The 20000-nt window shown below is 42.1% G+C and overlaps 1 protein-coding gene across 1 annotated transcript in view; it reads right to left on the reverse strand.

The window, feature by feature from the left end:
- The window catches only part of Nagk (N-acetylglucosamine kinase), a 75316-nt gene that overhangs the window by 46346 nt on the left and 8970 nt on the right, over nucleotides 1-20000 (reverse strand). The window contains exon 2 of the mRNA XM_076205269.1: nucleotides 6349-6433. Within this exon, the coding sequence (XP_076061384.1) occupies nucleotides 6349-6433 (85 nt within the window). The remainder of the gene's footprint in view (nucleotides 1-6348; nucleotides 6434-20000) is intronic.

Here is a 20000-nt window from a genome sequence, read left to right on the forward strand (position 1 = left end):
CTAAACCCTCGAAGAAGACCCTGGGTTTTCCCTCAACTGAATAAAATTGCCTGAAGGCAGCAAATAAACCAAGACAATGATAACCTACGACTTTGGGTAGCTGTGGAGGAGGGTAATTATCAAAAGGGGAGGATGAGGAGGTAGAGGACGAGGAAGTGGAGGAGGAGGAGGAAAAATGGGGTAAGAGGAAGACGAGGAGCAGGAGGAAGAGCAAGAGAAGGAGAAAGAGGAAGAGGAGTGGCAGGAGGAGAAGGACAAGGAGGTGAAGGAGTCAGAGGAGGAGGAGAAGGAGAAAGAGGAAGAGGAGTAGCAGGAGGAGTAGGAGGAGGAGGAGGAGGAGTAGTAGGAGGGGAAGGAAGAGAAGAAGGAGAAGGAGGAGGAGAAGGAGAATGAGGAGGAGGAGGAGGAGGAGGAGGAGAAGGAGAAGGAGAAGGAGGAGGAGGAGGAGGAGGAGAAGGAGAGAAACCTGGTAGTACAATGTATAAAAAAAACTTCCTCATTTGGATCGTTAAGGCCCATTGGTGTGCTAAGAAGCCATGACATTTGGTGGGCCTCACAAGGGAACAGGGGAACGGGCTGGCTTTCTGGTGCACATGGAGTGGGGTGTGGAACGGTGATAGAATAAACCATATAAAGTTCTCCGTCTCAAACGGGTCTGAGAAAAGTTGCACTCTTTTTATGGCAATATCGAATCATCAGACGCTGTTGCCATAAAGAGATTTTTTTGTTTTTTCTCAGACAATTTTTGGTAGTGCATTTTTCTGGTTGGATACTGTCGCCATAGCAACCACATTCTAAAGAGAAAAAAAGAAGGGAAAAAAAAATTAGGTCGCCAGTGTCTGATGGGGAGCAGTTCGAATCCCGCTCAGAGTCGACGTGTATACGGTCTTTCAAACCCCCATTCCCCGAGAGGAATTGTGGCAGTCATGACTATCCACCTCGAAGAGCGAGTAAGAGACGAACTTCTCGTAACAGTGACGTCATAACGGTGACGTCATATGGCGCGTCCAGATGCTGAGAACTTCCTTGTCCGAGATTTCTCTCACTCCCAACCGCCTCCTACCTCCTCCTCCTCCTCCCCACCCACTCCCTTCGTCTAGAGGGCTATACGGCAATTATTATTATTATTTTTTTCGTTCTATAAATCCCGTGGATTAAGTTTGTTTTGTACATCTAAAATTAATTAACCCAATTTAAAAGCTTTGCGTATTTTTCCATTCTATACAAGCTAAAAAAAAAAAAAAAAAAAAAAAGGCTTAGCTAACTTTATTCTTCATGTCAATCCGTGGATCAGATGTCCCACTGGCTGGTCTGAATTCGTTTAGTTGTGGGTTCGAATCCCGCACTCCTTTCCGATTCCCAGAAGAGCATAAAAGGACAAAGGTGACGGCTTCGGCCGCAGCTATTCAGCGCCTCCTTGCGTAGTAGGCTCTTCTTCACTGCCCGGGACTCGAGCAGTATGCCCATCATCTCGATTTTCTAAATATCATATACAATGACAATGTCTACCGGATATCAATATCCACCTTTACATTAGTGGGCGTTTCCAAATTTGAGAAATTCTTGAAGAGAAAGAGAGAGAGAGAGAGAGAGAGAGAGAGAGAGAGAGAGAGAGAGAGAGAGAGAGAGAGAGAGAGAGAGAGAGAGAGAGAGAGAAAATTCGTAATCTAACCCAGTCCATGCCGTGGGCCCCTCCGACCCGATTGAAATAGCCCGGCCTTCGTCAAGTAGGCGTTACTATGGACACAACCCCATAGCCCGATCTATGGGTAATGCTGTGATACACACACTACACATAACCCTTTATGGTTTGTGTGTGTGTGTGTGTGTGCGTGTGTCCGTGTGCGTGTGTCTGTGACATTTTGAAACGAGAAGAAGCCATTAAGTCATTTAACGAAACCTTAGACCCCAATTCATTCTTTTCGCATTCCTCAGCAATCATGACCATCGCATATCCGCACGCACCCTTCCCAGGCCCAAATGATCCTCAACTGCGCTCCATTAGAAAAAAAAAAGGGGGGGGGGTCAAAATGAAAGCTCAATAGTCTCGAATTCGATTCGAAGCCTCGGACATGCCGTATAGAAAACAAGTATACGATCAACTTTGCAACAATATGGAATGTTTTGTTCGCATGTGCGATCGTTCCCCAAGCAATACGTACAGCCATTGTATACAATGCCCCTTATTGTATTCTATTGTATTCTCAAACACTGGTTAGAGAACAATATTGCATTTGAAATATTGCATTTGCATGTGCGATTATTCCCCATGCAATACCTTCAGCTACTGTATAAAATACTCCCTATTGTATTTCATTGTATTCTCAAACACTGGCTAGAGAAGTGTTGCATTTGGAATATTGTATTTGCATATGCAACTGTCAGCCAGCACGGCCGACAGTCTGTTCAAGATGTTCATTACTGTTCATGTTTGCTGAACCGAGCTCTGGAAGGGACTTCTGGGAGAACAATAAGTTCCTTTATGACCGGATCTGCGGCCGTCCGGGACCTTTTGGTCCATAACTGGGCCGGATACTAAGAACAGATTATAATTAAACGAAAATATGAATTAACAAGCAGATCAAACCATAGGCAGGCATTAGAGCATATTGCTTAATCCCCAGTTACACTATCACAACCCTCGTCCTGTGTTGTGAATTCGAACAGCTGCAGGACGATTTCGACTACAATATTCTAGACTTCCCTAAGTCTACAATTCAACAATGTGTCTAACATTCGTATAGATCTAACTTCCCTTAATTCGTCATTCAGTTTCTCAACATATGACGCAAAGGTAATGTGACATTTGGAGATTCGAAAAATAAAATATTGTAAACTAAGTCGTTTCTACTCACACGAACACAACCGAGTCGTGATAGCGTGACCGGGGATTTAGGTGTCTATCTAAACGAATCTTGAAACTTCGAATCTTACTCCACTACACTGCCTTTGCGGGAAGTCCGTTCCCTTTTTACTCCTGCTGCAGCCAGGCGATTTTATTCATCTCCGTGGCACCCACCACCACCCTCTCCCTGCTCCTCCCACTCTGTACTGAAGGAAGCGAGTCGCTACTCTCTTCCTGAAGTGAGATTTCTGAAGCGAGAAGTTAAAGTCTTCTCCACCTTCAGTTCGGTGTTGTTGTCGTGATCTTCCTACTCAGACATGTGTCAACCGATTCTATTCAAGACAGAACCGGACTCAGAAAAAAATGTGTGTGTGTGTGTGTGTGTGTGTGTGTGTGTGTGTGTGTGTGTGTGTGTGTGTGTGTGTGTGTGTGTGTGTGTGTGTGTGTGTGTGTGTGTGTGTGTGTGTGTGTGTGTGTGTGTGTGTGTGTGTGTGTAGTATATTGAAGGTGTTTAAGACTTCTTCACCGACACGGCGTGATGGACGACGAAGGAGACTTCCGAGGTTTGCTACACGTTTCCGCGTCTCCCGAAGACCTGATCTCGGGGCGTCTCAAGGTGTTCCTGGAAAACTTCGTTCTTCAAGTACGAACGGCAAGAACGCAATGGCTGTCCGTCTCCGGCGGAGGACAACGGATTTTTTCCTCTTTAATGTATCGGTAGGCGACAACATACACACGCACACACATGAATACGCACACAAATACACACATCTACACAGAGAGAAAAAGTGTGTGTGTGTGTGTGTGTGTGTGTGTGTGTGTGTGTGTGTGTGTGTGTGTGTGTGTGTGTGTGTGTGTAAATCTACGTACGTATCTTATTCAGCCGAAGTATGGTTCCTAAACCAGGGGTGGGCAGCCCATTGGCACGCGTGCCAAACCACAGAAATGATTTTTTCCGGCAACGCGAAAACCGAAATTCACCTTAAAAAGTAATAATAATCAATTATTAGATTTCTTATTTTGTATGACCACTGGTATCCACCTATAATTTTACTCCGTCGCCACGCGAGATAATTTCGCATCAAAGATTTGGCTGATTTTCCCACCTAAAATGGGTTGCCCACCCATATCCGATACCGGTCGGGTTTGATACTAGAAAACAAATAATGTTCTATGTTCTGGAAAGATCCTTTGTTCTTAACGTTCTTCATTTTAAGTTACTATATTTCACTCGTTTCTTGGGATGGGAGAAGATTTATTTGTAAAAATCTGTTCGCAATTTATATTGCGAAATGTAAACAAAGATGAAGTCTTGTTTACGTGCGATCTTAACTTCGCGAGCACCTGCGCACAAACCACAGAAATAGAAATAGACGTAACCGCCAAAAAGATCTTCACAAATATAACAGATTATGTTTATCAACTAATTCATAAATAAACAGAATACACTAAACAATACTTTTCTTATATTTGATATATAATTCTCCTCCAGGTTATAAACAAAGTCGATGATTTTTATGAGCATACGCGAATTTTAAATCCAAAATGTCGTCGGCGTCATCGTCGTCCTTCACTTGTTCTTGAGCGTCCTGCATGGCAGGCTGGAGTGCATTACCGTGCGCCTGCGCATGACGACATTCCTTCAAGGTAAATTAACCTACGATTGTTCCCTCCTCATCACCAGTGTTCAGTAATGATTGGTCACAACATTTTCCTCATTAGACTCTACAGTCTACAACAACAACACACTCCTAAGACACATACTGCCCTGGTGACAGTCGATCTTATTACACTAGACCAGACTCCACTATGGTTGGGGTCGGGGTCGACTAGGACCCCGTTCCATCCAGGGATCTTCTTCTTAACTGCATTAAAAAAATCTTTAACAAAACCGGTCCGATTGAGCATCATTGTGTTGAGTGTGAAATAAGGTCACACGCCCGCCCGCGCGCACGCGCACGCACTGAAATGTACAATCATCTTTTCATGAATACACATGTCAGCCTGACTCGTTCTCTTGATCATGATGTCATCATACCATAATACATTGGTATCACGACTGTCGACGTTACTGCGCATGTCGGCATCAACACAATGTGTGCGTGTGTGCGTGTGTGTGTGTGTGTATGTGTGTGTGTCAGAGAGAGAGAGAGAGAGAGAGAGAGAGAGAGAGAGAGAGAGAGAGAGAGAGAGAGAGAGAGAGAGAGAGAGAGAGAGAGAGAGAGAGAGAGAGAGACAGACACACAGAGAGAGAGAGAGAGGGGGGGAGGGAGGGGAAGAGAGAGAGGGAGGGAGAGAGAAGGAGAGAGAGACAGGGAGAGAGACACAGGGAGAAGGAGACAGAAAGAGAGAGAGGGGAAGAGAGAGGGAGAGAGAGAGGGGAAGAGAGAGAGAGAGAGAGAGAGAGAGAAGGAAAGAGGGAGAGAGAAAGAAAGAAGGAGAGAGAAGGAAAGAAGGAGAGAGAAGGAAAGAGGGAGACAGAGAGAGGGAAAGAAAGGGAGAAAGAGGGAGAGAATAAACCAATTGCCTTGAGAAAGAAAAAGGCGAGTTTTATTGCCCTTCTTGTTAAAAATAATCATAATGATAATAAAGCCTTGCCCACGGGGTGCTGTCTCACTCATTTCCAATTGCATACACACACACACACAAAGAGGCTTTATCTCCCTTATAAGGGGGGGTAGCCTATTGAAAGCCCACTTTCGCCTTGACTCTTCTTGGAGGAAAAATAGGAAAGGAGAATGTCCCTCCTCCCCTTCACAACCAGGGGTACATTCTTGCAGTTTTCCTATCCCCCACTAATGTTATTCTATGGACCGCTGGCCAATTATGAGCAATTAAATTTGAAAGAATAAAGTATTCATGGTCTAGTCAAGATTATGGTCTGTGAACCAATTAGCAGCCATGGATTATGTGCCAACTTAACGTGTAAAATGTAAATATAAAAAATGTCATTACATATATATATATATATATATATATATATATATATATATATATATATATATATATATATATATATATATGTATATCAACAGGAACTTGTTCACATACGTGTAGATATGTTCTGAACATGTCCATGCGCACTCACATATATATAAGCAAGTACACACGGCATTGGTCTTGTGGTTAGCGTTCCGGCCTACCGACTCTGCGGAACCGAGATCAACCCCCGCTGCGGGCTTGAACAGCATCACATGCATGCACAATGTTACTATATATATATACAGTATATATATTATATATATATATATATATATATATATATATATACAAGTTTATATATATATATATATTATATACATTTATATATATATATATATAGACATATATAGAGGTGTTTATATATATATATATATATATATATACATACATGTGTGTGCGCATGTGTGCATTTGTACAAACGAGTATACATCATTTACATTCCTGTTCTTTTGCATCACCAATCGGTTGGGCTCACGGGATTTCGTCGCGATTGGGACAGAGATTTGTGCATTTGTACTCACCCAGTGATTGGTGGATGGACCTTCCAGTTCGGCCAGCTTGTTGCCCATGCCATCGACCAGAACCACCCAAGAGTGGGTGCCGCCTCTGCAAAAGGAGAAGAAAGAAAAAGAGTTTAAAGTGTGTTTGGGGAATCCCCGATAAACGAAAATTCAAAAGAAAAAAAATGTGAGGATGATTTTCACTATACGAAAGATATACGCTTAGAGAATCCCCGATATATGAGGGTTCAAAGGTACGGAAAGGAAATCGAAAAGACGTATAAAAAACATCACACATATACCAAAGGCTTTTTTAACCCTTATAAGGGAGGTAGCCAAAAAACAAAGGCATAAAAACCACTGCCACCCATTCCAACCCCATCACACTCCACTCCCCTCCACACTCTTCCCTCCCTCCCATCTTGGCATCTCCTGGATGACGGGTCATCCCTGCATCTTGTCCACTGCCCTGGGTCAGAATCAGTGTCGCAAGACACAGCACATCCACAGCAAGGCCGCTTCATTAAATCGGCGACCCTCCCCCCCTCTCCGTCCCCTCATGCAGAAAAGGAGAAGACGGGGAGAAATCCCTTCGGGTTGCGTCAAAAACAGGATGGAGAAAATATGCTGTACGAAACCATTTTGGACGCTCCAGGAGCGACGACAGATTTCCTTCAATATACGAAATTATTTAAAGATTCGTACATCGGGGATTTCCTGTAATGATGATGATGGGGGCGCCACAAGAAGCTAAGACAAAAGGGCAATAATTGGAGGTTATGGGTGGGTACATGCCTTGACTGGCTACCCCCCTTGTAAGGGGGAAGACGCCTTTTGGAGTAAAGAGAGGCGGTGGTGGAAATGATGAAGGTCATCTGGATTGCCGATGATCAAAGTGATGAAGATGATGATGGCGATGAACTGATGATAAGGAGGAGGAGGAGGAGGAGGAGGAACAGGAGGAAGAAGTAGAAGTAAAATCAAAAGGATAAGAAAAAGAAAGAGGAAGAAGATGAAGAGGAGGAGGAGGACTACGAAGACCAGGAAGATGAGGAGGACAAGGGGACAAGAAGCCAAAAGGGGGGAGGGAAAAGAGGAGGTGGGAGAGGGGGTGAAGGAGGAGTAGGGTGATGAAAAGGAAGATGAAGACAAGGTGGAGTTGGAGGAGGAGGAGGAGGACAAAAGGAACTAGGAGGGGGGAGGAGGAGGAGGAAAAAATGGGGCAGTAAGTGAATGAAGAGGAGAAAAAAGAGGAAAAGAAGGAGAAGGAGGAGGAGGAAGAGGAGGGTGAAAAATGGGGGGGAGGAGAAGGAGGAAAAAATATGAGACAGTAGTTGAAGGAAGAGCAGAAGGAAAAGGAGGAGGAAAAGAAGGCAAAGGAGGAGGAGGAAAAGGAGGCGGAGGAGGAAGAAAAGGAGGCGAAGGAGGAGGAGGAGAGAAGAGTGAAGTAATGTGGGAGAGTAGGTGAAGGAAGAGGTGAAGGAAGAGGTGAAGGAAGAAGAGGAGGAAGATGAGGCGGAGAATCAGTCCCATGTTTTCTTATCAAAGAGGATCCAAAGGTTTTCCAGGTGCAATAAAACCACCGACGACTCTAAACAGGGCGCACAAATATCTCCACCAACCACAAGGGCCGTTGCCTTGCATGCAGTCACCTTTGGGCCACGGGGGAAGGGAGGGGGAAGTGGGGACGGGCGGGGAAGAGGGGACGAGGCAGGAAATCCATTTCACTTCCCGACGAGGTGATCGCATCTAACATCTACATACATACATACATACATACACACACACACAATATATATATATATATATATATATACATACACTTTTATCCCTCCGTCGGAAAAGAAGGCACTAATGTCGAAAGTTCTTTTCCGACGGTGGGATAAAACTTTATTTTACTAATGTGCTACGACATTACTTTACTGTGATGTATATACATATTAGAGATTGTATTATTACATCAAAAGGATTTTTTTTTTATTCCGATTCTGGTGGATTCATTGTAGCAAAAGAGTTGGAAACATACAAATAAAAATTCCATTATTATTATTATTATTATTATATCATTACTACTATCATCGTTATTATCATTATCATCTTCGGTATCGCTATCATTATGTTTACCATTATTATGATTACTGTCGTTATCATTGTTTAATACTATTAAATTATCATTATCAATAACTTATTATTATTATCATTAATATTATCATAACTACTATTCTTATAATTTTATCAAATTTCCTGTTCCGGGTCTAGAAAGGGTCTCGACCCACTCTCATACTAAGGATTGCTCTCACCTGAATTAAAATCGCCTGTCACCCGCCACCAGGATAAGATGTATAAAGTTCGTCAAGGTTCCGAAAGATTCAAGGGAATCGCCCGGCTCACCTTGCTCGCTCGCTCGCTCGCTCCCTCCCTCCCAGAAGTGCAAGTGCCTGACACTTCCTTTCACCCGAACGCCATTATTAAAACAATGTTACATGTGCACACATGTACACACGTACACATACACAATGTACACACACACGTACACATACACACATAATGTACATACACGTACACACACACACATGTGCACACATACAATGTACACACACACACAACTGCTAACCCAGCGGTCCGAACTCGAATCCCGCCCAGGGCTGAAATAATTTCAGTATCCTTGCGCTGCGAGCCGTTACTCCAACTCTCGTGGGCGGGGAGTTGGGTGTGTCAGGTCACAGCATTACCCATATATCGGTTATACATAAACTCTAAGCTTACATCCGGGAGGGTAGCTGTCGATCACGAGTCCAACACGTGATCCAGGCCCATGGTGAATCACACACAAGGCAAAGTTTGACAAATGGATGAAAAAGGACGGGATCCCATGAGCATTAATCCAACCCCGAACGCTACACCTAGGTAAATACAACTAAATGCACACGCAAACACATACATACACAAAAAAAAACACGCACACACAAACTTACACAAATTCACACGCACATAGGTTCACTGTATACCAAAAGGTCCCTCGTTGACCAACTGTTCTAGCATACCCCAGTGCTGGATTCAACAGCTCTACCAAACGGGACTCGAACCCTAGCTCGTGTGACTCTTAGCACAGGACTAGGACCCTACCATTCACGCCATGCAGGATGTTCAAAAGGAAAGTTCTGTAACTTGTCCTACATCCCTTTTGAACATCCTGCGCAGCGAAGTTGATTGCTTCTTAGCCCTGAACTGTGAGTGATACAGCTTGGGGTTCGAGTTCCAGTCAGAGCGTAAGTCCACACATCCCACTGCACTCTCTCTCGATTAAAGTCGCCAAAGATCACACAATTTTATTCAGCTTGCTGAACCCCTGGGGCGAGAAGAGGAGTTAATACAATTGACCTGAGGTTTGATTGTGACTAAATCCATTGGCCGGATCAGGAGTGTACGACAGAAGACAGAGTAACGTGCAACAACAGTATCCACAATAACTTAATAGCTAACTGGCAACTCTGTATTTGTTAATACATTTCTGATTAGTGTTACTGCAAAGCAACAGTTTGAGTCGACGACTGTTTATCTTAGTTTGCTAAATTTGGGTTTACGTAAATTATTTTGTACACAATTGCCCAGTTGGTTAGATTTTTGGTTTACGTAAGATATTTCATCCACAATTATGGATTTAAGTAAGTTATTGCATCCACATTTGCCTAGTTTGTTAATACGAGTTTATGTGTGCTATTTCATCCACAATTGCAGTTTGTTTAGTCTGGGTTTATTCACGATTATGACGGAAGCTCGCTGGACGAGCGGGTTAGGGCGTCCTTACTTGAAGCGAAGGTCGAGAGTATGGCGGTTCGAACCCTGCCACCGGCGAAGTTGAGCCAAAGGTATGGTTCATTAAGATCCACGACACAAAGTCCTCTGTAAAGGCCACTGTCCTAGACCTTATCATAAAGACCACAATTCCCCACTATTAGGTAAAAGGATAACCATGTCTTAATTAAGAGGCCATTTACAGTCAAACTGTTTGTCAAACAAATATTTGTTGTTTGACCGTGTGAATGGGGTATTTGGTTCTCAAATACGTTTGACAAACAGTTTGACCATGAAAATGTCCCTTTAGGGTGCGTGGCTGCACGTCGTAGAGGGAAAGGGTGCCATTTAATAAACAGTGGCACTTCTCGATGTGACACCAAATGAATGCCAATCATAAATCTCGTGTTGACAGCGACACTTCAGATAAAGCCTTTAACAAATCCGCATAAGGATAACACTGATAATAACATTACATCGAGACCATACACGTCGTGACGTACAAGGAAATACACACATATTATTATATTATATATATATATATATATATATATATATATATATAATATGTATGTGTGGGGGGGGGTTTACCTAGTTGTATTATACGGGAAGGGAGCTATGCTTGTAGTGACCCGTCTTTGTATCTTTCAGCATCAAGTTTGTTCTTAAAATCTTGTATAGTATTTCCACACACACACACACACACACACACAGTGTGTGTGTGTGTGTGTGTGTGTGTGTGTGTGTGTGTGTGTGTGTGTGTGTGTGTGTGTGTGTGTGTGTGTGTGTGTGTATTTTCAAACATTCAAGCTTTGTGATTCACACATGTGCATACATTTAATTTTTTTCAATTTGATGTTATTTTATCTACATGGCGGAGTTGCTATAGTTCATGTATACCTAGTGATTTTCATACATATCCGTATACATCCTCCATTTGTTCTCTTTAAATTTGATGCTATTTCCCCCCTAAAGTAAGGAGTTGCCAACCTACCAACATAGGCAACTTTATCAACCTTAGGGGGAAGTTGAGGTGGGTCACATGAAGAATTGTCACCCCAGAACGCTCACATGAAGTCTCGTCACCCCATGAGATCACACCGGAAGAAGCATCACCCCCAGTACGCCGAATATCAACAGTGGAGTAAGATTAGGTTAGGCTAGGTTGAATGAGGGTTATGCTTATTGTCATCAACTTATACAACCCACGAAGAATCGTAAACCCAGAATGGCCCACATGAAGAATTGTCACCCTGTCGAAGTCTGGGGCGACGATTCTTCATGTGATTCCTATTATGTAACACTTTCCTTACAGCATGAGAAAGGAGCCATCGCTCTTTCACATTAAACGTTATTATCATTATCATTTCCCCACAATCCCCAGCGACAATCTCAGAATTATCATGTGAAACAGTATCGAGACATAAAATGAATTATTATTGAAATATATAAATACATGTAAGAGAAAAGTAAATATTGAAATATATAAATAAACGAATAAACAGATAACTGGATGAATATATGTACATGATAACTGAAACTTCTCCAAAACACATGAGCGAAGTGTTGTGAGACTTCTTTCTCTTCGTTTCGTTCAATGAAAGACAAAACTACCATTACCAGGTTTGTCCGAAGATAGATTCTCAAAGCAGATTCTCATCATGTTTCGTCAGGTTTTAATCTATCTTCGGACAAACCTGTGAATATACATTTCTCTTCTACTGTACTTACTCTATATTTATCTATATGTAAATAATCTGCTTTACAAAATCCAAAGCTCTCGATCAAGTTATTCCAGAAAAAATAGAGTATTCTATTTATTCCAGAAAAAATATAATATTCTATTTGCCCTATTAGAATATCTTATTTGCCATCATCATTATCATCATCATCATCGAGCAGGCACAGATATAAAAAAAGAACAAAGAATTTAATAAAACCAAATAAATAAAGATAAATAAACAAACAAATAAATATATAAAACAAAACAGACAAATAGAAACATAGACAAAACCATTCGCCACCCACAGATCGTGAGAAAACAGTTTTGAATATAATTATATGAACAGGTATATCGTCTTACACTGACGCGTTCCGTGTCGGCCATACTTCCGACACAGACGATGTTTAGCTAGTTGGAAAGCAGACTAAAGAAAACAAGTAAATATATAAATTAACAAATAAACAAACGAATAAATAAATAAATAAAGATAAATAATAATAAACAAGTAAATAAGAAAAAAGTAAATATGCATATAAAAAATAAGCAAATAGATAAATAAATAATTCAATTAATCTGATCAAATAAAATGTAAATCGCTAAATTATTCTATTCAGCTAAAGGAAGATTTTTCCTCAGTTTAAGGGGAACCCCCACCCCCAGATTTAAGAAAAATTCGAGAAAAAAAAACAAAGAATTGTTTTATTGCATAAATACATAGTAGGGATCTTGCTCTAGATGCTGGTAAAGTGTTTTTATCGTACCGCCATTTTTAAAGGGTTTAAAGGGCCTACCCTCCCTCCCCCCGGCAGCCACATGCTGCGCACGACCATTGTTTACATACGTTTTGACCATATTTTACTCTATTTTTTTGCGTTTGATGCACTTATAAAGTTTTCTCTTACGTCCGGCATGCACGACTGGTAGTGGCCTGATAGCCTAACAAAGTAAAGGACATGTACACGCTAGCTTGCCGCGTTCACTAATTTGCCGTGTGAAATTCGCATCTATTTTTCAGTGAAGAGAAATTTGAAGATATTAGCCATGCCTAAGCTATCCAAACAAAAGGCACACTTGCAGAAGATAAGAACGTCTACTTTAGCAGCTCAAGGGGAGAAAGAAAGAACCCCAGCATCAACTTTGTTATCACCACCTCCGCCACCACCACTAGTACTCCCTCCAGCAGCTCTCTCCCTGCCATCTACATCCACATCCTCAGCACCTGATCCTCTGTCCTCTACACCTATATCAGACACGTTGTCTCTACGCAAACAACTGTTTGCTAACAAGTGGCTACAAGGATGCCTCCTTGTTGCAACACCTTGGGTTTAGAGTCTCAAACCTCACAGTGATGTCCCTGATGCAGCAAGAGCCTGTTCCAATACCAGAAATGAAACCCAAGAAAAGAAAGAGAGCTGAATTCCAGCAATCAGACTACCTTGCTGGGTCATTCTAGACCAAGAACTCAAACTTTGCGACAAAGAGTAAGGTGGCGCCTTATGAGACCCTCACTTTGAGTGAATAATATCCTACACTGTAGGAGGGTACAAAGTGCCTGAGTTACTTGAAAGATGCAAAATCATCATGAAAATACAATGGAACCTGTTTTCAATGGTTCTTAGGAGGTCCAATGTAAAATTTAGTCAAACTAAGGAAAAAAAAAATTTAACACTCGTTTCTGAAAAATGTAAGTTTTTGATACACAAAGTCTATCTCCTCCCTCAATTTTCAACCGATCTTTGCATATGAGGTCTCTATTGATAGCTAGATAAATGAAAAAAATGAAATAGAGAGTTTTTTGCATATGTTAAATAGAATTTTTTTAATAACGTGTCAAAGTCAAAATTTTGCGTTTTTTTTATAATTTTTTTTTAGATTTTTTCCTCGGCGTTAAACAAAGATATTAAAAAAAATTCTATTTTGTTTTTTTTATATATGTAGAAGATTCTTGTGCTATAAAATGAAAGACATCGAATGAATATTGTAAGAGGAGATAGGATTTGAAAGAAGCCCAAAAATATGGTTTTTTTTTTTTACGTTTTTTTATTAGAAAAAAAAAAAACTACTAGTCAGATCTGAATAAAACTCAAGCTGTGAAGGTTTCCTCAGACCTAGATATCACACAGAAAAAATCAGCAAGATCCTTCAGAAAAAGATTTTTTGGGTGGGGGCTCCCCTTAATTAAATCGTTCACAGACGATAAAAAAGAAACGTTTAACACCTGATATAATGTGTGAGACTGTTATCCCAGCATTTATTTTATTCATTAATTACTTTATTATATTTTTTATTTATTCATTTATTTATCTATTTATCATTATTATATTTTTTTCGCATCCGACCTTGATATAGACCAAAAGGTCTCCTGTCGGCATGCTCCAACCTTTGTAATCCTTTGTATCACGTGAACCTCTTCAATATCAATGTCTTTAAAGATTTTTTCATACACAGAATTATGTCAAAGACCTCAGAGAATACGAAGATGAACTCAGAAAATATAGGAATAAAAACATATATATTATCTTGACCCAGCGTATCGCTTTTTACAACGGTCAGTGATAAAGAGATGTTCAAATAATTTGAAAGTAACGATTTTTAGAGCCGGTGATAGAGGACCACACGATCTGATTTTTTTTTTTTTTTTTTTTTTTTTAAGCGATAAAGAGGAGTTTTGGAGTTTGAAAAATAACGACTTTTTTGAAGCAGCGATAAAAATCTTCAGCGTTTGAAAAATAACGACTTAAAAGAGAAAGAGAGGGAGAGGGAGAGAACGTCTTTCTAATTTACTTGAGATAAATGTAGTCCACGAAGAAGAAAAAATATATAACAAAAAAGAAGTAAATAAATAAATATATAACAATGACGAAAACAAGAAAACCTAACAAAGACAGCAAACAAACAAAATTGAGAGAGATAGAAAGGATTTTATTTTTTTCTTTCATTTAAGATCGAAAAGTCTATTTGACTGTAAGGCTATGGGCACAAAAACAAAAACAAACAAACAAATAAATAAATAAATAAAAGGACAACACTGGCGTAGACTGCAAATCCCTCATATCCAATACCCGATGTCCGGGCGAGAGAACTGATCTGCGTCCAGGCTCCCCCCCCTCCCTCTCTCTCTCTCTCTCTCTCTCTCTCTCTCTCTCTCTCTCTCTCTCTATTTGCGTCCTCTATCCGGCTGACCTCTCCCTCGACTTGTGGTTGTATCGTCCAAGTTGGAACGAGTTTCAAGTTGCGCCCAGCGACAGAATCGATCGAACTGAGACCTTTAGGACGGGAGAGAAGAGCTGGAAGGACAGAAGGAGAGAAGGAAAAGTGAAGAAGGAAGAAGGAAGAAGGAAGAGGAGGAGGGAGAGTATAAGGAGAAATAGGAAGGGGAGGAGGAAGAGTTTAAGGAGAAATAGGAAGGGGAGGAGGAAGAGTATAAGGAGAAATAGGAAGGGGAGGAGGAAAAGTTTAAGAAGTAGGAAGAGGAGAAGTAGGAAGAGGAGAAAGGGTAGGAGGAGAAAGGGGGGAGGAGGAGGAGAAAGAGAAAGAAGTGAAGGTGAAAGAGAAGGCGGAGGACGAGAAGAAATTGGAAGAGGAGGAGGAGGAGAAAGAGGAAGAGGAGGAGGAGGAGAAAGAGGAAGAGGAGGAGGAGGAGAAATAGGAAGAGGAGGAGGAGGAGAAATAGGAAGAAGAGGAGGAGAAATAGGAAGAAGAGGAGGAGAAATAGGAAGAAGAGGAGGAGAAATAGGAAGAAGAGGAGGAGAAATAGGAAGAAGAGGAGGAGAAATAGGAAGAAGAGGAGAAATAGGAAGAAGAGGAGGAGAAATAGGAAGAAGAGGAGGAGAAATAGGAAGAAGAGGAGAAATAGGAATAAGAGGAGGAGTAATAGGAAGAAGAGGAAGAGAAATAGGAAGAAGAGGAGGAGAAATGGGAAGAAGAGGAGAAATAGGAAGAAGAGGAGCAGGAGGGAGAGGAAGAAGAGGAGCAGGAGGGAGAGGAAGAAGAGGAGCAGGAGGGAGAGGAAGAAGAGGAGCAGGAGGGAGAGGAGCAGGAGGGAGAGGAAGAAGAGGAGCAGGAGGGAGAGGAAGAAGAGAAGGAGGGAGAGGAAGAAGAAGAGAAGGAGGGAGAGGAGGAGGGACAGGAGGAGGAGGGACAGGAGGAGGAGGGACAGGAGGAGGAGGGACAGGAGGAGGAGGGACAGGAGGAGGAGGGACAGGAGGAGGAGGGACGGGAAGAGGAGGGACAGGAGGAGGAGGGACAGGAGGAGGAGGGACAGGAGGAGGAGGGACAGGAGGAGGAGGGACAGGAGGAGGAGGGACAGGAGGAGGAGGGACAGGAGGAGGAGGGACAGGAGGAGGAGGGACATGAGGGGGAGGGACAGGAAGAAGTAGAAGAAGAAGAAGAAGAAGAAGAGGAGGATGTGGGATGGAGGGAGGGAGGGGGGGCGGTGAGTCGTTATCTTGGGAGAATTCTCATGACGTCATGACTCCCATCGATCGGGAGTCATGGCGACAAGATAAGCAAATATTTATGTAAAAAAAATTATCTATACATTTTCTTATTTATTAATTCCATTTATAAAGCCATACCCTGTATGGACACACACACACACACACACGCACACACACACACACACACAGAAACACACACATACACACACACACACACACACACACAAAAGCTGGAATAATACATAAACTTAAATCTAATTTTGATAATTGAAGTATAAGGGGTTAAAGAAGAGAGGGAGAGAGAGAGGGAGAGAGAGAGATAGAGAGAGAGATATATATATATATATATAGAGAGAGAGAGAGAAGAGAGAGAGAGAGGAGAGAGGAGAAGGGAGAGAGGAGGAGAGAGAGGAGAGAGAAGAGAGGAGAGGAGAGAGGAGAGGCGAGAGGAGAAGAGAGGAGAAGAGAGGAGAAGAGAGGAGAGAGAGAGGAGAAGAGAGAGAGGAGAAGAGAGAGAGGAGAGAGGAGAAGAGAGAGAGGAGAGAGGAGAAGAGAGGAGAAGAGAGGAGAAGAGAGAGGGGGAGAGACAGACAGAGAGAGAGAAAGAGAGAGAAAGAGATAGAGCTTATCTCTGTTATCTTTATTCTCCTGAACAGGAAATGCACATGAACTTTCTGCTCTAACTGTGGCGGAAAACCCAACACATGATTTGTAAAACCGTCATTCCCGCCATCATCATCATCATCATCACCATTGTCATCAAAATCGACACCAAATATCACCACCATATCCACCAATACCGTCACTGTTATGACCATCACCTCCACTATCTGTCTTCACACCGTTATCACCACAATCGACGCCCAATATCATCACCATATCCACCAATACTGTCATTATCATCACCATTATCATTACCTCCACTATCTTTGCTATCCTTTCATTATCACCTCCACGATATCTACCGTTATCAAGGAATTCGAGGAGTTGCTCAAGAAAGAGTTGGATCGAAAAGGGCGTAAGTCTATTCCTGGTAAACTAAACAAAAAATGTCTCGTGCAGATAAATGTGATCCATGTGGAATGTCACGTTCATGGAAATAAATCTTTCGTGTTTGACGATTTACTCTAGTCCGATGTTGTGATACTTTTATGATTAAAGTCATATCTGTAAATATATATATATGGAGGTGAGGTGGCAAAATGAAACGTTAAGGCTAGAGTATGGAGCTTTATTCAGAACCAGACGTTTCGACCTCTTGGGCCTTCCTCAATGAAAAGCCCATGAGGTCGAAACGTCTGGTTCTGAATAAAGCTCCATACTCTAGCCTTAACGTTTCATTTTGCCACCTCACCTCCATATTCGTCTGTCTTTACATATATATATATATATATATATATATACATATATATATATATATATATATATATATGTATGTGTATATATATATATATATATATATATATATCCGGCAGCAATGGTATCACAACCGGGGGGTGGTTATTGCTACACGCTACGGAGGGGTTTCAAGTCCCATCCGTATTGACAGAGAGAGAGAAGTGCAAGAGTGACTCAGAGTAGTGCAAGCGCAACTGATAACACAGAGAGAGAGGGAGGGAGAGGAAAGGAGACAATGAGAGGGTGAGAGAGGAAAGGAGAGACACTGAGAGGGAGAGAGAGGAAAGGGGAGAAAAAGAGGGGGAGGGAAGGAGAGATAGAGAGAAAAAGTTTATCCAACGAAGATCTTGTCTCTGTGTCACACTGGTGGCTTCATCGGAAGCGTACTGCTCTCGCATTCCCCTAGTTATGGGTTCGAATCCCGCACTCGTTTCCGATTCCCAGCAGTGACTGTTGATTACCTGCCCCAGCAGTCCAAACGCATAATAGGGCAAAGGTGGCGGCTTCGGCCACAGCTACTCAGCGCCTCCTGGCGTAGTAGGCTCCTCAATACCTGGATTGGTCGAAGGGAGGAACCTGCCGGAGACCTCGCCGAAGTCCACCGGTCGAGGTTCAACAGCATTAGATCCGGAGCAACGGATTGATCGACTGAATGATGAGAAGACTCGACAAAATCAGGTCTTCATCAATCTCATGATGCATATTCTTTTGGTTCTTTATTTTCTTTGCTATAAAAGAAAAGATACAGAGGTACAGGGAGGGGGAGAGAGAAAGAGAGAGGTACAGGGAAGGAGAGAGAAAGAGGAAAGGAGGGAGATCCGTAAAGAAAGAGAGAAGGAGCATGAGAGTGTAAGATCGCGAAAAGACTAAAACTTTCTTTGCTATCTTTAATGCAAAATTACAGCGAGACCTTCCTTTCCCTAGACCTCTCCACTTCGACAGATCCAGAACAGATCGACCGCCACGAACTGGTCAAACGTCCTGACGTCAGGCGATCTCCTTCAGCTTGAGAGGAACCTCCAAGCATCAAGTTCGTGATAGAAATTAACAAAATTAACCCAATCTCACAAGAACATAAGAAAGAAGACTGCAAGAGACCATAAGGCCTACACTAAGCTTGGTTCCATCGCATCTACTCTAGACGTCCACCAGGCGCCTTTACTCAGCTAAGGTGGAACCCCATAAGTAGCAGAAGGGTTACATAACGTTAATTAATAGATGTTCGGCGGATTTGGGAGATGTGACTGACAAGAACTGACATATGGATGCCAAGTGTTACAGTCAACGGCACTCAGCTGGCACTGCAGGTGCCAATCCAGGAACATATGCACCAGCTGCCCATTTCCCCAACCCATACCATTACCATCTTTCTGGCCATATAGTAAGGTACCACGGAGATGGATTCTAGGTGTGATGTGATTTGTGACGTAATAGACCTCGTCACACGAACGTAAATTGTGCACGTCTGCGGACATCCAAACCTGTCCCACACTGTATCAAAACGATGCAAATGTTTTTCTCGTTGCCGTTGTATTGATACATTTATATTTACCAACATCACTTCAGTCATAAAGGAACTATTATGTATTAACACTAATTTATCGAAAATAAAGTAAAACTATAAAGGATTTAATGTATGTAGATAAATCACAAGTTCTCAAAAACAAAATATATTTGTATAATTCACACACATGAATCAATTTCGGGTGCAGTACGGGCATCCTTACAAAGGTGAGGAACCTACTACGCCAGGAGGCGCTGAGTACCTGCGGCCGAAGCAGTTACCTTTACCCTATCTGTATGCGCCTTGGGGACTGCTGGGGAAGGTCAGTAACAGTCACTGCTGGGACTAGGAGACAAGTGTGGGATTCGAACCCACAACTAAGGGAATGTGAGACCAGCATGCTAACGATTACGCCACCAGCACACACCTGAACATGAGCAAATATTTCAGAATTGTCTCAATAGTCATTTTGTTGCTGAAATTGTGTATTTATGTTTACAGTAAGCCCTTTCTAATCGAAATTAATTCCTACAAAGTATATTGCATTAATAAAACAACCAAAGGTATTTTTGAACATTTCTGATAAATCAAGGATCGGCCTAGTGACTCACTATTGTCTTGGATCAAGTGTTGGACCCGTGATCGACAGCTATTACCCTCCCGGATGAAAGCTCAGAGCGGACACACACATTTACGACTCCTTGCCCACCAGAGTTGGAGTGCCGGCTGGCAGTGCAGCGATGCTGAATATATTTCAGCCCTGTGCGGAACCCGAACTCAGACTGCTGAATTAGCGGACGAGAACGATACCACT

The sequence above is a fragment of the Oratosquilla oratoria genome, chromosome 21 (genome assembly GCF_046742065.1).
Source record: "Oratosquilla oratoria isolate Oo_2021 chromosome 21, ASM4674206v1, whole genome shotgun sequence".
Lineage (NCBI taxonomy): Eukaryota > Metazoa > Arthropoda > Malacostraca > Stomatopoda > Squillidae > Oratosquilla > Oratosquilla oratoria.